This window comes from Triturus cristatus, chromosome 2_2 (genome assembly GCF_964204655.1).
Source record: "Triturus cristatus chromosome 2_2, aTriCri1.1, whole genome shotgun sequence".
Taxonomy (NCBI): Eukaryota; Metazoa; Chordata; class Amphibia; order Caudata; family Salamandridae; genus Triturus; species Triturus cristatus.
Window position 1 is genome coordinate 90644993 of NC_140582.1, and position 18074 is coordinate 90663066.

Genomic DNA, 18074 nt, shown 5'->3' on the forward strand with positions numbered 1-18074 from the left:
TCCGTGTTTTTGTAGTACATTCTCTATCAGGAGAAATTGCTTTCTTCTTTGGCAGATATTTATAAAGATTAGAATATTTCTATTCCTCTGAATTTGATCCCTGAACATTTAGATTGAAGACACCTTATTTTTATTCAGTTTTCATATCTACAGGCAACTTTTGTGTTTTTATTTTAATAATCAAATCACATTTTGATAGTAACTGTTAAAATCCCACAGTAAGGAAAGAAGAAAAAATGATGCAGGAAATCTAATAAATTGACACTACTGACATAAGGGAATTGCAGGAAAGTGGATTATTATGTGACGGTGAGACCTCACCATGTAATAATGTCACAGTCTTTATAAGGTCAGTTAAGTTTCTTTAAGAAGACCTTTAACTCAGTCCCGGGTATCAGTGGCACAGAACCGTCAGGCATAATCAAAGGAACAAGTTGAAATCATTTAGAGGTACTAAAACACTTAATGAGTAAGAGAAACAACACGATAAAAATCCGACACCAATTTATAAAAACAGTGTATTTTTATCTTAATTTAGACACCAAAACACCAATCAAGGGAAACCAGAGATATAACTTTTCAAAAGTAAAGAAATATTCATTTTAAAAATGCAATAAATAGTTGTAAGCTATTAAACAAATCTTAGCCAACTGGCTAGCTCTCCACTTGGGATGGACCTCAAAGTGGTGGGGGTCAGGCACATGGACCACTTAGGTTCAGGGAGACAGTTGCCAGTATCATCCAGCAATCTTCTGAGTCTCTGCCTCCTTTAACCTTTAACACAGCCCATCAGTGGTCCTGAAGCTGAGGGTGCAGGATGCTTTTTCACTGCCATAATTACTGGTAAGCTCAACCCAACCAAGACAGAATTCCCAAAAACAATACAAACCTGGCCCAATGATCTGAACCTTGACAGCTTCGACTTCACCAAATGCCGAATCACTTGGATTCACCCTGGACACCAACCCCACCCTCAATGAACATAGTTCCAAAAGCAAAAAGACTGTCTGGTACCAGCTCTTTCTTCTAAAGAATGACAAAATGTTTCTTCCTGAAAGTGACTACCAAACTGCTGTTCAAGCTCTTTCATATTGATGGTGGTAATGCCGTGTCACTCGGCCTTCCAGATGCCACACTGGCACACATTAGGGGTGTAGGATGCTGGCTCTGTATAAAATATTGCCACTAACGAAAGAAAGGATAAGCTTTAGTGACCAGGGGAAAAGAAAGAGATGGGGTAGCGTCACTTGACCTGTTTGATACTTTCAGGTTCAGGGGAGAATGGAGACTGAACAATGGTATAAGAGGGCTGTCAGGTCTTCAGTCAGAGATGACACGTTGCAGCTGGGCCATAATCTCATGCAGCCTTATTCAGTGTCCCAAATGGACACACAACAAGAACTGCAATCTACAGTGAACCATTCTCTCAAAAAGACATAGCACACAAGCCACCAATAGGCAGAGGACACCAGTTATGTCAGACTGGATGTACTTTTATTTGGGAGAGCAAGTAAGCAGTCTCCTCACATGTAGGTAAGAAAACCTACATCACTAAACTAGAATCATCCTGCCATATCCATTCCGCTCATATGAGATGAGGAGTAGTAGCCACCTTCACTATGTTTAAGCTTACACTTTTGGTGTACCCTCTTTTTAAAAAGCGAGTCTCTGCTATCTAACCTCTCTAATTAAAAAGTGGTTCTCCCCAGTTGGCTTGCTGATTATCGAATCCACTAGAAGACAAAACAACTGTGCATGGCAGAACAGCACTGCAAAGATATCTAAAGAGCCTCTGTCCCAGCAGAGTAGCTTGTCTGGATTGGTTTTTTTTACACCAAGGAAGAGAGCAGCCACAAATAATGGGGTCACACCCCACTGCATCTAATCTTACCCTCATGCCATGGATGAACACTCAGAGTGCACCAAGACACTGACAATTTCTCATTACGCAAAGACAGTCAATTCAAAGGAGGGTCAGAGGAAGAAGAACTGCCCCCATGAGGGTCAGAGCCAGAGAGCAAGTGATTTGCCACTGCCCGCACCCCCCATAGACACAAAAAAGTAGGGGAGCTGGATCAACTAATTCTTCCAAGAGTGGAAAGCATTTCTGTAGGAAAATGGGTTTTTGTTCCAGTTATCACCCCCACCCTCCCTCCACACACACACCCTTTTAGTCTACTAGATGCTGATTTTTGACTGACGATGCACTGATGCCTGCTAACCAGACCTCCGTACTAGTGTTACTTCCCTAAAACAAGGTAAAGTCGAATTGTGCTACAAATGGCTGAGGACCTCAGCATTCCTATAAGTCCCTAGTAAACGGTACACCAGATATCCATGGCATGGGAACTAAAGAGGGACCCTAAGGGCTGCAGCACATCTTATGCCAGCCTAAGGGACCCACATACCAATTCCACACAGACTGCCATTGCACGCTGCATGACATGGTGCAAACGATGAGTGAAACCACAACATGACACACTCCCATGTGTTTTGCCAAAGTCACTGCATCTAATATATGTAAGTCACTCCTACAGCAGGCCTTTGAACCCTAATGCCGGGTGCATTATATTTTATGTGAGGATATATCTGCAGGAGCAGACTTGCCCCTGTGATGTCTAGTTCTATTTCTAGATATTGCAAGTGAACAGGGAAACCATTTTAAAACAATTGCTGGACACTGGTGAAAACGAGTTCCCCAGCTACATGATGGCTTCACTGAAAATAGGGATGTTTGGTTTCAAAAATCTCGTATTAATATACCCACACTGATTCCAGTGGTAGATTTATTGATATATGCACCCAGAGGGCACGTTGGTGGGGACCCCTGAGTTTCTACTAACCTCTGGTGTGTTGGCTGATTACTTTCTGCCAGCCTACCACCAGAAACTAGTGTCTGACCCCCAAGGGTGAGAGCCTTTTCTCTCAGGAGGTCAGAAACCAAGCCTGCACGGGAAGAGGGTGATAGATTTGTGTTTTAGAAACACGCTTTTTGTAGACATAAATGGCTAGACAAATGTTTATTTTAATCATAGCTTTGCAAATTATCAAAATATATGAATATGATGTTTGTTTCAAGTAGTTTGTAAGCCTTCCATATGTGTCTTATTTGTACTGTTATTATATTCTTCTGACAGACTACTCATTGTAGCCACAATTCCATATCTGGCTGCTAATGTGTGATGTCAAAATTCTCAAGAAATGTTATCTGAATTTGTGCATGCTTCTCCCATATTAAACTGTACACCACCAAAGGGGGATTCTTGTTCACCCTGTGCATGATTTGGAAAACTCACTAAATGCACTCCTTGATGCTAATGTTTCTGTATGCAGAAAGAAGCCACTCTGTTTGTTCTTATGTGTACATTAATATAGTGTGTCTCTTTCAGATTGTGAGGAGCTTTAGCTCTGGTAAGAGGGAAGGTGGTGATTTTGTGTGCTGCACCCTGTCGCCGCGTGGAGAATGGATCTACTGTGTAGGTGAAGACTTTGTGCTGTACTGCTTCAGTACAGTCACCGGCAAGCTGGAACGAACCTTGACGGTAAGCAAACCAGGGCAGATTGACTGTAAAGAAGCACTTAATTTCTTGTTTCATCCAGGTGCAGGAAATGCTGAAATCTGTTTGGCTGCACTGAAGCCAATAACTGCATCAGATATTGTTGGTATGCCTTTCTTAGGAAGACATTTGCTTATGATGTTGTGTGATAAGATCATACTATATCTACAAAGGATGAGTAAACTCAATTACTTGTTTAATTACTTTTTATTATAGCTAATGTTTAAAAACATTCCCTCGTTCTGCATTATTCTATCATCTAGTGCAGGGATACTCAAAATATGGCTCGGGGGCCGCATGCGGCCCTCCTGACCGTTAATTGCAGCCCCTGGTGAACAGCATAACTGAGCTGCTGTTCACTTAACAGAGCAGGAACATCCAGAAAGCTGTGAAACAAACAGACCTACTTTATTTACACATTAACTTAACTAACAGTAAAGAAGAAAAGAAGGTGTCCTAGACAACTTATCTTTAGGAACACCTTTAGTTTTAAAGACATCTTGCACTAAACATGTAAAAACATTATAAACTGTCTGCAAACTCCAAAATAATGTATTTTATTAACATGCATGGGCATTTTAGCTTATTAGATCAGATTATATCACTGCATTGAGAAGCATTTAATAGCAGTGATAGTTTTCAAACATGATCTTGGAAACATTCATGCTGCCCCCATTCTGAAAACAATGCCATTGTGAACCAAGAGGCAAGTCATTTGTTAGGTGCACCTTGTGTGTAGCCTTGATTGTTATAGAATTGGAACAACATTATAGTTAATAAATAAAACACAAGAGAAGGTTTTGTACAGCACATATCCTAAACTCGTATATCTTTAGGGGCTCGCATATGTGGTAATGAAGAAATAGGCGGCAAAGTGAAATTAAACAGTTGTCTAGGATCACACAATTTCGTCAAGTGGGGAAGCCAGGACTGATACCAGGTCTTCTGGTTTCCCATTTTAAAATTCAGCCAACAGATGAGTATCTCTTTTCCTCTCTCGTTTTACATTAGAAGTTAATGCTTTAACTTTAATTCTTGGTGCGCATGAGAATAAAGTGTTGGTGGCAGACAGGAGTCGTGTGAATGTTTGGTTTGTTGTCCACACCATGCATCTACTTCCCGTCCCCCTACGCCCACCTTTCATCACCCTGACCTTTGCATTGCTGGCATTGGTGCGACCCTAAGGCATACCAGAGACAGTAGTTTGCGGCCCCACGAGGAAATGATTGGGAGTACCCATAGTAAGTCTTGAAATTTTACATTTGTCTTTGCACTGGTGGGTTCCGAGTGAGGAGGAGCATAGGTGATTATTTGTCTGTATGTGTAATTCTGGAAGATTGGCACTGCAAGATTGTAGCTATTGAGTTCGTAAACATAACAACACTCATGAAAGACACATCATAGATCAGTGATTCGAAAAGTATTGTGAGGTCCTTGACATACATGGCAGATGTGGAAGTTACTGTAAATGGATGAGTCATTGTCTCTGTTTTTTCAATCTAGTCTTCAAGATTTTGGCTTGTATTCCTATTGCCAAGAAAGTTTGCATCAAAGGACAAGTCTGACTTGTGGTATCTCTGCCTGTCTTTCTGTGGCAATGACAAAGGATGTGTTCCTTGTACACCTCTTAAACCAAAATCAATGATAATGAATGAACCAGAACTTAGAATTCATCATGGCTTTGCTCAAAGGTACAAGTCCAAAGTCATGAAGTTCATGCTGTGAAGCAGACTTTGTTGGATCTGGAGCTTAGCTCACACATGCCTCCGATGTCGAAGGGAAGAAAGAAGCACATGGGAAATATTCTCATTATTTGATTTGGAGACTGAAGATCTGGGAAATGTGATCCTTATCAACCTCAGTTCACGCAGATCTTTCATGACCAATATTAATTTCAAAGGCAAACATCTAAGGAGGCAGTTCTTCTTGAAACCAATCTTCAGACTACAAAACAGACCAGTAAGACAAAATAACACTATTGACACTGAAAACGTTGACTACTAAAAAAAACAAAGAAAAGTTATACATTTACCAATGACGAAGGCAAGACAGCTTCAGTGTTAAAAGAAGACATCAGCAAGACTGTAAAAAAAAAAAAAAGGCTGCGACTTAAAGTTGAGAGGCATCTTTACACATGGTTGACAAAACTGCCTGATAACTTTATATAAATTGATGTTGAAAATCACATGTTGCTTCAGAAACCGTAAACCTTTGAAGAAGCTTTGAGATCTTACTCTGTTGTACAGAAGACTGGACGTCAGAGACAGAGAGGAAAGGTAGAATCAGTAAATGTTGCGCAAATGGTAGCAACACCCAGCCCATCACCACAAAATTCACCTACCAGACCAGAGAATGAGTCTCAAGAGTACTATAGGAAGCATGACGCTGAAGGGCAGGAGAATGTAACACAGGTGGATGTTGAGTATAAACAATATATTTGGGAAGCTTTAGAGGCTCCTCAGGTAGAGAATTACCCAACTAAATCATCAACTCCAGCAGATAAATCTGAATACTATGTTATGCTTAGGCAATCAGCGAACAGAGTATTCAGGTGGGAAAGAATCATGCTTTCTATTGTAAACATGACACCAAATACAGAAGAAAAAAAAGTTTGTTTTTACCAATGTTGTCCAGCACCATTAACAGAGAGTTAAAAAAACTTGCCATGTTTAAGAGAATTGGGTACAAGTTGTTTCCTGCTAGTGTGGATTACAGAATCCAGCCGCTCTTATTGGTCCTCTTCCAGCTAAGGAAAGGAAAAGGCAGGTAACTGATATGAGACGACAGCTACACAGTGGTGAATACCAGTCTATGTTGCTCTTCAGAAGACCTAGAAGTTGGCATGCAATTCCTCCCTGAAGAACATACTCAAGCAATTACTCCGGGACGGGGGTGTACACAGTGAATGGTGGTAATCATCTCATACACTCATTTAAGTACTGGGCAAGAGGAGACCTGTATTAATGTGTCTGGTGTTAAGCTAGAGGCACATATAATTGACACACCTCTAAATGGATGACCACTGTTTGGACATCCTCTTGATGTGTCCCGTGAGCTGATTTAAAGAGACAGTAAAAAAGCAAGAGCCAAGGGAGTCTTAAAGAGAGAACATATATTGCAGAATGTACCTAACCCAAAGAGACCCCTGCAGAGACCGTTGCATTCCCAGCAACAAGGACACACTTTTCATTCCTTGAGGGACATCAACCAACCTCATCTTAGCAACCTGCTTTACCATTCCTAAAGACAGACAGAACATTTTTACTCACTTGTGCACCTCACCTAACAGCAGGTTGGGAGAGAGAGAATGAGGGATTATTCCCACCTGCAGGAAACTGTTACCTCAGATAAATGGGTTCTGTGACTAAGAATAGGTTTTGCTTGGAACTGCTATAGCCACCATCAGGTATAAAGCAGAAGCATTCCAAGGTGAAATCAGACCACCTTCCTTTCCTTCTTAAAGGTCAAAGCTTGTTTCTAAATGGAGCATTAGAGTCACTTTTAAAAATTAACCCAAATACTTTATTTAAGACTGTAAAATTCAAAATAGCAATATTTAAGGCGTCATATCAGTGCTGGAAAAGAATGTCTTCGCTAAAAGAGATCTCAAAGATGCTGATGTCCACATTCTCATGCACCCAAAACTTTCAAAATATCTATGGTTTGTTAGGAGGGTGGGCGGGGAGAGGCTACATTATCATTTTAAAGTACTGCCGTTTGAAATAAAATCTTGACCAAGGCTGTAAACAAAATGCTTATTTTTTGTGGCTGTAGATCTAAGTTGGCAAGCCAGCTAATATTTTGACAACTGGTTGGGAAATGGAAATTTGGTCCAACAATGCCTGAACAGCATAAGTGCAGTAATTCCTTTTCTTTAACCAGTGGGGTTCACAGGAAACTTGGATGAATAATCCCCAAAAGCCGAACAGAATTTTTTATTTGGGGGGGAGCTGAGATCGACGCAGGGCAATTGCTGTACCATCCCCCCAAAAATAATACAGGTGTTTCAATCTAATAGAAGGTTGTCTCCGATGATGAGGAATGTAATTACATTTTTGAGAATGATGTGTATGGTCTAGTTTACCCCGTGCAAACTACACGATACTTGTCAATGACTGACTTTCAAACCAGTGAACATAGTTACCAGGAGATTGAAGGTTTTGTCTCACACAAGGTTGCAATAGTTCTAAAGTAGTAAAAACAATTGACAAAGGGTAGATCAGTCAAGGAACCAGTCCCACTAATAATAACAAATGCCTCACAGGGGTAGGGTGGCACACCTAAATAGTCTGATATGCCTCCAAGTAAGCAGTTAAGAATAATTGTACTTTCTTTTTTTTTTTATGCAGAGTTTTATATAGCGCGAACTTGACCCAAATCCAATCCGGTATCAGAGGGCTTAACATAGCACCAGCTACGTTACATGAGGACACACATTCATTCTTTGTTAGGCACGGGGAGATTAAGTGATTTGCCCAGAATCACAAGATATTCGGCGTCAATACCGAGGCTCGAACCCAGTTCCCCATGTCCGAGGTCGAGTGCCCTAGCTGTTAGGCCAACTCCTCTGTACTGGTATTGAATGCATTCCAACGGCCTACACAGGGGGAAATACAACAATCCTCACATACAGCACCAAAACGATGATGTTTTGTGAACAGAGGAGGGTAAAATATTCACCTCTAGGTAATTCAAAAGTGTTCAACTGTTGGCATATCACTTGAGAGAACAAAATGCAATGTTAGGAACATTAAGCAGAAGTGCAGGTGTGGTCCATGAGTGGGAATTACGCCAGCCCTTAGTAGAACATATATTCACTGTGTAGGAAAAGCTACCCATAAGTATTTGCTTTGGACGAAACACAAAATACCAATACTTTGCCGCCAGATACCCCATCTCCTATCCTATTAGAGATCATTGCGTATGCATTTGCCCATATACCACTTACTCCTTTAGTGCAGAACAAAATACCATAGGTCACGAGTAATTAAATTACATAGACTACACCACAGTTTCTTACACGTCTGTGGTATTAACATCAGAAGATATGTCACATCTACTTGCCTTGAAAAACGGACAAACATATTATCCTGAACCAAAGCTCCAAGTCTTAAAGTTTGGACGCTTGAATTTACCTACAGGATATATGGAGATATTAAAAAGAGGCAGATGCTGCAAATTAGAAATAGTTTGCTTCTTGGTGGAATAATAAGGGATTCAAAGCATATCAACCTGACGAAAGAATGAGTGTCCGATACCCTAGGCATTTGTTGGATAGTCAGTTTAGTAATACATTGCTGAGAGTCTGTGTACCTGCTGTTGCAGGATAGGCAAAACCAGTGATTAAAGAAGTTTAATCATTATTGAACAATCCAATAACTAAATATGTTTTTTTAAACCGGTAAAAAGCATGGATTCACAATTCAGATTACCATTACCATGATAGAACTTAAATGCAGTTTTTGGTAGGCTCCAGCTACCATTGTTTAAACAAATACACAAACTTGTATTGAAACACCATGTAATCAAGAATGCAATCTTGGGTGTAATTTTCTCATGCCTACAATACATGAAATATAAGCTGTAGCTGTCCAAAAGGCAGACTTACAGATCTGGAAAGGTCGGGTTGTGATGATGACAAACCCAGAGTTAATGCCTAAGGTAGTGCAACTTTTTTACTTCAATCAAACAATTCAGGTGCAGTTTTTCTTCCACCAGGCATAATTCCTGAACACACTGAATGTTAGGAGACAGTAATGTATTACCTGGAGACAAAGGAGTTTAAACCAATGCAGCAGGTGTATGTCAAACATGCCACATTTAAGGGGTGAGCACTTACTAAAGCAACAATTGTTAGATGGATTGTGAAGACAATTAAAATATTTTAACCTCCTGCAGGACAGACATTGATAATACTAAGAACACATTCTGGAAGGAAAAAGGGGGATCTTCAGCAAACATTTGAAATATTCTTGTAGTAAAGTAAATTAATGTTTCGGGTGAACAAGTGTCCACCTCATAAAATATGGCCACTGTAGGAAGCCGACTCTCTTTATTTGGTATACTTATAACCGTGCACAGAGTCCAGAGATTCCCCCAGAAGTGTACAGGGCTCAGTGTAAACCTAAATTGCTCTGTCAGTGGTAGTGTGGGCGAGCAGCCTCAAGCCCAACACAGAGGAGTGTAAGACATTTATTGCACACAAATAACCAATAATTGATGTACGACTCAAAAAGGAGATCTGCACCAATTTTATAAAATAAAGCTTTGTTCAAGTCTGGCGCCAAATGCTTTTCAATGGAGAAATTGTTTCGGACAAACAGGCTGCGGGCATCGCACCGGAGGTTGCAGGTGGGAGACCAACGACAGCAGAGGTAAGTAGAGATGTAGGCGGTCGTAGGGGCACCATTGGCTCAGCTCACCAAGACCCAGGGCTTCCGGTGCAGGGGTGCCTTTAGACGTCAGATTCTTCTTACCAGAGCCGGGTGCGGTCAGTAGCCACCTGGACTCAAGACTGAGGTGTCGGGTGCAGAGTGGTCAGGACTTGTGGTTCCGGAGGGCACCTGAGTCCTTTGTGTAGATTTCTTGGCGACAGAGCTTCTGACCTCGGGAGTCTCTGGTCCTTGTCGAAGGGCAGGCAGTCTTCCTCTGGTTCTAGCAGTCTCCGGCTGCAGGACAGGCATCGTCATCTTTGCAGGGTCTTTGAAGCTGGAGACAGGCCGGTAGGGCTGGGGCCAAGTCAGTATTCGTCTTGAAGCTTCGCTGCACAGCATTTTCTTCGTCCTTTTTCTTAGGTCAGCAGGGAACTAGTTTCCAGGTGTCAGGGAGCCACCTTAATACTAAATGTAGAGGGGTTTTAGAGTAGTAATAGGTAAGGCCAATGGGCACCTAACCTGGGATGACTATACCCTCAATTATGCCACCCTCCTGTGGGAGGGGGTATAGACCTAGCTTTGACTGGAGGAGATCTTCAACATGGCGGGGACCGAAAAATGTTCTTCACCTCACCTCCCCCTCCTCAGGGGTGGAGTTGGCAGAGGTGGGCACACCTCCTATTCTTCTAAGTTTTCCTGTCTGTTTTCCTGCCCAAAGTGGGGATGTAAACTAGGGGCTGCCATCTGCTGCTAGCAGAGGACGCTGGGAGTCCCATTACTTGCTAGCAGAGGACTCTGGGAGTCCCATTACAAAAGTGGCAGGCCTTTGAAGCTTCCCTCTCGAGCACTGTGCCTATCCTGGGAGAGGAGGTGTGACACCTCCGCCCGGGGTGTGCATTGTTTCTGGTCCCTGAAAGCAGAGTCTCTCGACTCAGGGGTCCAGAAACAATGGACACCTCCGCCCAGGGTGTGCATTGTTTCTGGTCCCTGAAAGCAGAGTCTCTCGACTCAGGGGTCCAGAAACATGTCTGGGGGTGGCCGGCTGCCTACAGTTCGTCTGTGCCCACACCACGGTTGGTACGTTTTCAGCGGGCACCTCTGAGGTGCCCTCTTGGTACATGGTTCAATAAGTCCCACACTAGCATCAGTGTGGGTTTATTGAGAGGAGTAGTTTGGTGCAAAACACTCCTGGGTTCAGAAAAGCCATCATGGTGCACGGAACTCGAGTCGTTGAATTTGTAGCCAATTTACTCTTTATGGCTTCCCTGGCACTTACAGTATCTAAGAATCGACTTGGATATTGTAAAGGCATATCTGCTCAGGCAGATATGCCCACACTGTGGTATAATGCACCCTGCCTTAGCGCTGTGAGGCCTGCTAGAGAGGTGACTTACCTATACCATAGACCGTGCTAATTGGCAAGGCAAACAGACAGTAAGCCATGTCGACTTTGTCGTTTTGTCTGCACCAGGCCAGGCATGCTGCAGTGACTATTTGCTTGGACTTGGTGAGGGGTCCCTAGGTGACCCGCTTCAGTCCCCATGCTCTAAGTACTCCAGTACCATTTACTGGGGACCTACAGAGGGCCCGAAGGAACAATTGTGGAACAGTTTTAGGAAAAGAACACTGGGAACCAGGACAGCACAGCCCCAGTACACTTCAGTCAAAGTTGCATCAAAAGCCATGCAAAATGTTATTGGGTCGTGGTTACTGCAACAGCCACCCACTGCTTGATGTCACAGAATCACAGAAATTAAATTAAATAACCTGTGCTGATTTCCTAGTAAGGTGACACGAGGCAGTCTGGCAAAGTATTTCAACAGTGCATGCACAGTAAAAAAAAAAAAAAAAAAGTCACACAAAACATAATAAAACTCCACAAGCAATTTTAAAATAAAGAGATACATCTAATGACTACAATAAAAATAATACAACAAAGATCTGATAAGGGAACCCGGTATATGAATTTTAAAGGTTTAAGTGAAAATATCGCTAGAAAACACTAGGCGCCAGTGATAGTCCATGAAAGAGGTAGACCAGGACCTAAGGGCATTTTAGGCTAACTGTGATGGAGCCCTAGACAGATACAAGTGGATTGGTCCTGGTGTAAGTCTGGAAGTCATAAAGTTTGAAAAAGTTTATAGGTCCCAATGCAGAAAGGGACTTCGTCCCTTTTTGAGAAGACAAATCTCCTTGGGCGGGACACTGCTGAAATTGTAGCTGCTGTCATGTTAATGAAGGCGGAGTACTCGTTTTTTTACTGAAGTACTGAGGGCCTCATCTGCGGTCACTAAAAATTGGTACTGGGGTGGCTTTTTCCACCACTGATGTTGATGTCAGCCTGACTAGGTGGGCAATAGCTAGGGCTTTTCAGGTGTCACCTAAGATTTCCGTATGACAGGCCGGGCCACTTTAAAGTAAATTAAGTCCCTGGGCCCACCCTAGCTGTTTATCCTGCCCAGGGAAGAAAACACTCCTCCACTCCGAGGCCATTGTCTCCGCTGTGGGAACAGTTTTCATAACTCATTCAGGCCAAGAACAGGCTAGACAGTTACTGGAGAGCTAATGCCAATTAGGCCTTCCGCAACTTCAGTCAGGGTAAAGGTAAATTTCTAAAAGTTACATTTAAAATATATTAAAAATCCACCCTCACCATTAGATTCGATCTTTTATTAAATATAAAACGAGTAGTTGACTGCAGTCTATAGCTAGTTCAGGTCAATAGTTACAGATTTCAGCATATAATCAATGCTTCGACTTTTCCTATGTACCGGTTACAGCATGAGTAGGGACAATGTCGTTTTGGGCCTAGTCAGTGGCTGAACATGCCATTTCTAATGTCACACGTTTCCTCCGTCTAAATATTATGCATCCTATCATGTAGGCAGCAAGATGTGCTTATTGTAGGAAAGTGCCCATTTTTGACATGGTCACTACCACTTTGTTCCTAGTATCTAATGTAATTTTGACAGAAGTGCACTGTGCTCCTGTAATTCAGGTCCCCAGTGCCTGAACCCCTTTCCCTAAACTGTACAATTGTTTCCCCAATGAGCAATATCTTTAGCCCCCCCCTGTAAGTCTCTAGTAAATGGTACCCTGGTACCTAGGGCAATGTGGCTAAAGAGGGTGGCTAAAGAGGGTCCCTAAGGGCTGCAGCATATTTTATGGCACCCTAAAGGACCTCTCAGCACGAATATGCAAACTGCCATTGCAGGCGGCATGTCCTGGTGCAGAGAAAATTGAAGAACCTACATGGCACACCTTCTGGGTGCCATGCCTACAGACACTGTATGCAGTATAGGTAAGCCACTCCTGCAGCATGCCTATCAGCCCTAAGGCAGGGTGCACTATACTGCATGTGTGGAAATATCTGCATGATGTCTTAGTCGATTCTTAGATATTGCAAGGGAGCAGGGAAGACATTTTAAGTACATGCTGGGCAAGGGTTAAAACGAGTTCCCTAGCTACATGATGGCTTCACTGAAACTAGAGAAGTTTGGTATCCAACATCCTGCAGTAATAAACTGACACCGATTTCAGTGATGAATTTATTAATACATGCACCCAGAGGTTACTTTAGAGGTGCCCCCTGAAAACCTACCGACTACTGGTGTGCTGATGGACTGGTGTAGACGAGCCTGCCACCACAAAACGAGGGCAGGAACAGTGCTTACTCTGACCAGAAGTGTTGTCACCTCCTCCAAGCGGGAGGGCTAAGTGATCCGCATATGGAGGCAGGAGGTTTCAAAGGCCTCTGTCGCCTTAGATATGCGACCCAAGGCTTCCCCAGACAGAGTAAATTTCACCCCTTGCCCAATTTGCACTAGTTCAGGTGGGAAAAATAGCTAGTTAGGAGGTGTGTCCCCCTCTCAGGCTAATTCCACCCCTAAGGTGGGCTACCTGATGTGGGCACAATTTTTAGAACTCCACCATCTGAATTTTGGCAGAATTAATCTGTGTGGGTCAGGGTTATGCCCACTTCACACATAAAAGATGTAAACCAATGGTTACTACCTGTCACTCCCCGTAACACCCCTAAATTGAGTATTTAGATGGCACCCCTGACACCAGGAACTTAGATTTGTTGGATAAAGAAGAGGACTCAGAGCCGCAAGGAAGAGCGAGAAATGAAGAATTGCTGTGGACTTTTGGCACCAAACCTTGCCTGCTGCACAAAGTCTCGACAATCACGTGCAGCCCACAGGCATCAAAACACAAGTCTGGTCTCCCGAGTTGCCAACACGATGCAGCACCTCCCCAGGAAGAGGACCCTGTGCTCCTGAAGGTCAGATCTGCCCTTCCACCAAGTGAGAGGACCTGTTATTTGGGTGATTTTGACAGGTCCTGGCAGCAGGGTTCACGCTGCTGTTGTCAGGCTACATACTGTAAGCCTGAAGCCGTGTTTTTACTGCCACTGCAGTGGATGGCACAGTATGTGCTGCAGTCCACAGTGGCATTTAACTGTCCATCCCAGAGGTATATTCATGCACTATGGCCATTTAAGAATTTTGAAAGTGCCAATTCGGTATTAAGCCAATTTCAACATGTTTTAAGCGACAGAGCACATACACTGGGAACTGAACTGCCCTAAAAGGGGTCACTTTGCAACAGTTAGCCATCTTTGATATTTGTTCTAAGCAATTTGGTCGTCATTATATACTTTTAAAAAACATTATCATGTAGATTCTCTGACAAAGAAGGAAGTGGAACAAACTGTGTTATACTTTTTTTTTATACTTCTCATACTTTACATCTTAGGCGGAGAAATGATGCTGCATAATTGATAACAACATGTGAATCTAAAATCTGTTTACACTACAAAAAAAATGAATCACTTACCTGTTACTATAGTTTCGGAGTTTGAGACTGGCCTAAATTCATATATGGCCCTTTCACCTCCACAGATAAGGGGTAGGGTGCAGACAAAATGAGAGTTTATTGTTGATCGATATCAGAGCATATACCACACACAAAATAATTTGAAGAAAACATATCTCAAGAATACCACTTGTAGAAAGAATTCAAACCTAACCACTTGATGAACAAATAATCGTCATGTGAATCTAGAATAGTCTCACCATTCAAAACTATTGTTAGGTAAATATAACTAATTTCTTATATATGATGTTATTCGTAATCCACTGACACATGTATAGCTCTGTTAGTCGCAGAGGAAATTATTGTGTCTCGGGTGACTGTGGAGAGTTTACGTTCTGTTGTTGTTACTTGGATGTGTTACCTTGTTTTTACCTACAGAGTGCCCGGTAGCATAGCATTTGCTAACAGTGCGGACAAAGATGTTCATGCTTCCTATTTGGTGTGTGTGTTTTTGTATGTATATGCACCATGATCTGTTAAATGGGATTGCTGCTTTTGAGGTTAGTAGTTAAAGATCGCTAAATGCTAAACGGTCAATTTTTACAGTTATTCACGAATTGTGATGGCTTGTGTTGAAATGTGGTTCTTGTTAAAGATGCAAAATAGAAAGGGAGAACCTTCATTCACAAAGTCTTCCTAATCAGCACTAGACTTATCCACAGCCTGCTAATGTGCAGCAGCCCTATGAAGGTGGACGAGAATAGTTCTGAAACTTCATCCACCACGGTCAGCTGCTATTTCTGTGCCAAGAATGCACACAAATGTGGACAAAATTCAAAAGGTCAGCAGTATGTGTCCAGGAAAGTGAAAGTGATTAACTACTGGATCTTATCTTCATAAGTTGCTGTGAGTCTGAAGAGGGGTCCTTTACTGTGTCATTAGAACAGTAATGATTCAATGTGTGTATTTGCAGCGAGACATTTGTGCTTTAAGACTTTGTCGCCAGTTTCAGATCCTTATTCCTCAGCTATACTGTCCTCCTCCTCCTGCTCCAGCAGATGTTCCATATCCTTCTTTTCTCAAAAAAACCCTAATTTAGAACTGTGTGCCCCTGTTCAGAAATGCCTTACTTACCATCAACCTACCAGTAAAGTCTATTTTCTTTCCTCCGTTTGGCCATTTCCTTAACAACCTTCACTCTTGTATCCTGACGTACATTGCAGTTGTCGCTTTTTACCCTTCTTGTGCACTCACAATTTCTTGGTTCTGCAAAGTGCCTCCACATTAGCTCCATCCATCTATGAAATCAAGTTGAATTTTAATTTCCACTGCTTGTATGGTCAGGTCTGTCTATTTCCAATGGCAAATGCCTGGTTCACCTTACTGCTGACAATCCCTCCTTCTACCACCATTCCCATATCCACCTTTCTCTGCTACTATGCCACCGCTACACACCCACTAATGTTGAATTGTTGCTATTTGTTTTACTTACGTTTACTTCCACCCACATAAAAGCAGTAATTGCCACTAACGTAAGAAGTTTAATGGGCATCTGATGTACACAGTAATTTCTCAACCCATTTCTGCATCTTTAAAACCATTTGTGAAGAAAGATAAGTTGATCTTAAGCCACCTAAATACCCTTAGTTATTTGTGTAAGCAGTTCTAAGCTTGGCCTTCTGTTTTTCTTTGTTGCAGGTTCATGAAAAAGATGTAATTGGCATTGCACATCACCCGCATCAAAATCTGATCGGCACATATAGTGAAGATGGACTTTTGAAGCTTTGGAAACCATAAATGGCCTGCATTCCCATTGGGAAGAGTGGAAGAACCAATTGTGTTGGGGCTTGGTCGTGATTTTCAAACAATTTGTGCCAGTTCCATGGTCCAACATTGACGAACTATGTATAATATACATTTTTTTTACTCTCCCTTGGATGAACTTTGATTACTTCGTGTTTCTAAGTAAAAGAAAAACAGGTGGTTCAAAATATATTAAGACTGAGTGGTGTGTGCTTTTGGTTGCTTAGTTTTGATGAGGATCACTGCATTCTAAAAGCATTGTTCTTACCCAGGGCACTAGACCCCACGCTGCAGAATATTCCCCTTCTGTTTGTGCTTAAATGTTTGACAAAGAGCTCTTGTTTTCTATTTCATTGGTTTCTGTCCAAATGTATGTTCCATGCATAAAGCTCCAGTGCTACTTTTTATGAAAGAAGGTGGTTAGTTCCTGGTCAGAGGGTGAACAACTGCACAAAGCAGTGAGATATATTTCGATTAAACACTCAGCATCTCAGTATATTTTGCACTGATCATTGTTACAATTCAGTAAGTCCCAGTTAACCAGTAAAAGGTTGAAGGTATATCTACCAGAGTTAAGTGATTGGTTTCAAAGCTTTTAACCTGCGTGTCCTTCTAGTTGAAATGTAGACTATTACATAATTACTAGCTGGACCTTCTCGGTTTGCTTACTTTTATTTTCATTGGTTCCATAAATGTGAAATTGCTCAACCCCTACCTTGAGCTCTTGCCTACTATGTTACCTATGTCGATAAAACATTTCCATAAATCTTTACATTTTTCTGCTCTATTTCATTTTTTGAAAAATGTTTTTCAATGGCATGACTTTTTTGGGAGGTGTTGGGGTAAATATCTTGTGGATGTTCCAACAGAGTGCTTTTGGCACCCCACCTTCATTCTGTATCTCGAATGGTATTCTAACAGCCGTCTTACTTATTTCTGTTCTGGTAATAATTAAAATACTGCTTAATACCGTTGACTAGTTAAATACATAATAGAGCAATCATCAAGAACTCTTGCAGTCTCCAGGATTTTGTTTTACGATTTGTGCAATAAATGTCATTGTGTACACCCCGACTGCATCACTGTGTACAAAGAGATTATCTACTACAACATAACATCCTCATATGGCTTCATTCATTTTATGACGTCTTCAGCATTCAGTTATATCTAAAATATTGACATAGGACTAGTACAAATGGCATGTGTGTCTGTTGATCATGGCAGCAAGGTCATCTTGACCTTTGAAGAAGTAGAAGCATATTGGTGTCTCATGTTTTAGTTGTTCTCCTAAAACCATCAAGCATATTTGAACCTGTTGACAGTGATTGATTTGCAGTGTTTCTTTTCACTACCTACATTCTAATTTCTGTTGAGCTCAAATAGGTTTGAGCTTGATGATTTGCATATCTGTGTGATCTCTTGTTCTCCCTCCTGAACTAGTTCTGCTGCTGCAAGCAGGGCAAGAGAGCACTCAATAGATGTTGTCACCTGAAATGTCTCAAGGTGGACCTAGGCATAAGCA

At 41.9% G+C, this 18074-nt stretch overlaps 1 protein-coding gene across 1 annotated transcript in view; it reads left to right on the forward strand.

Annotated features, from left to right (window-relative positions):
- Positions 1-17631, forward strand: part of SMU1 (SMU1 DNA replication regulator and spliceosomal factor) — an 84040-nt gene extending 66409 nt beyond the window's left edge. The window contains exons 11-12 of the mRNA XM_085641086.1: positions 3390-3542; positions 16448-17631. Of these exons, the coding sequence (XP_085497212.1) occupies positions 3390-3542; positions 16448-16546 (252 nt within the window). The 3' untranslated portion in view covers positions 16547-17631. The remainder of the gene's footprint in view (positions 1-3389; positions 3543-16447) is intronic.
- Positions 17632-18074: the final 443 nt, after the last annotated feature.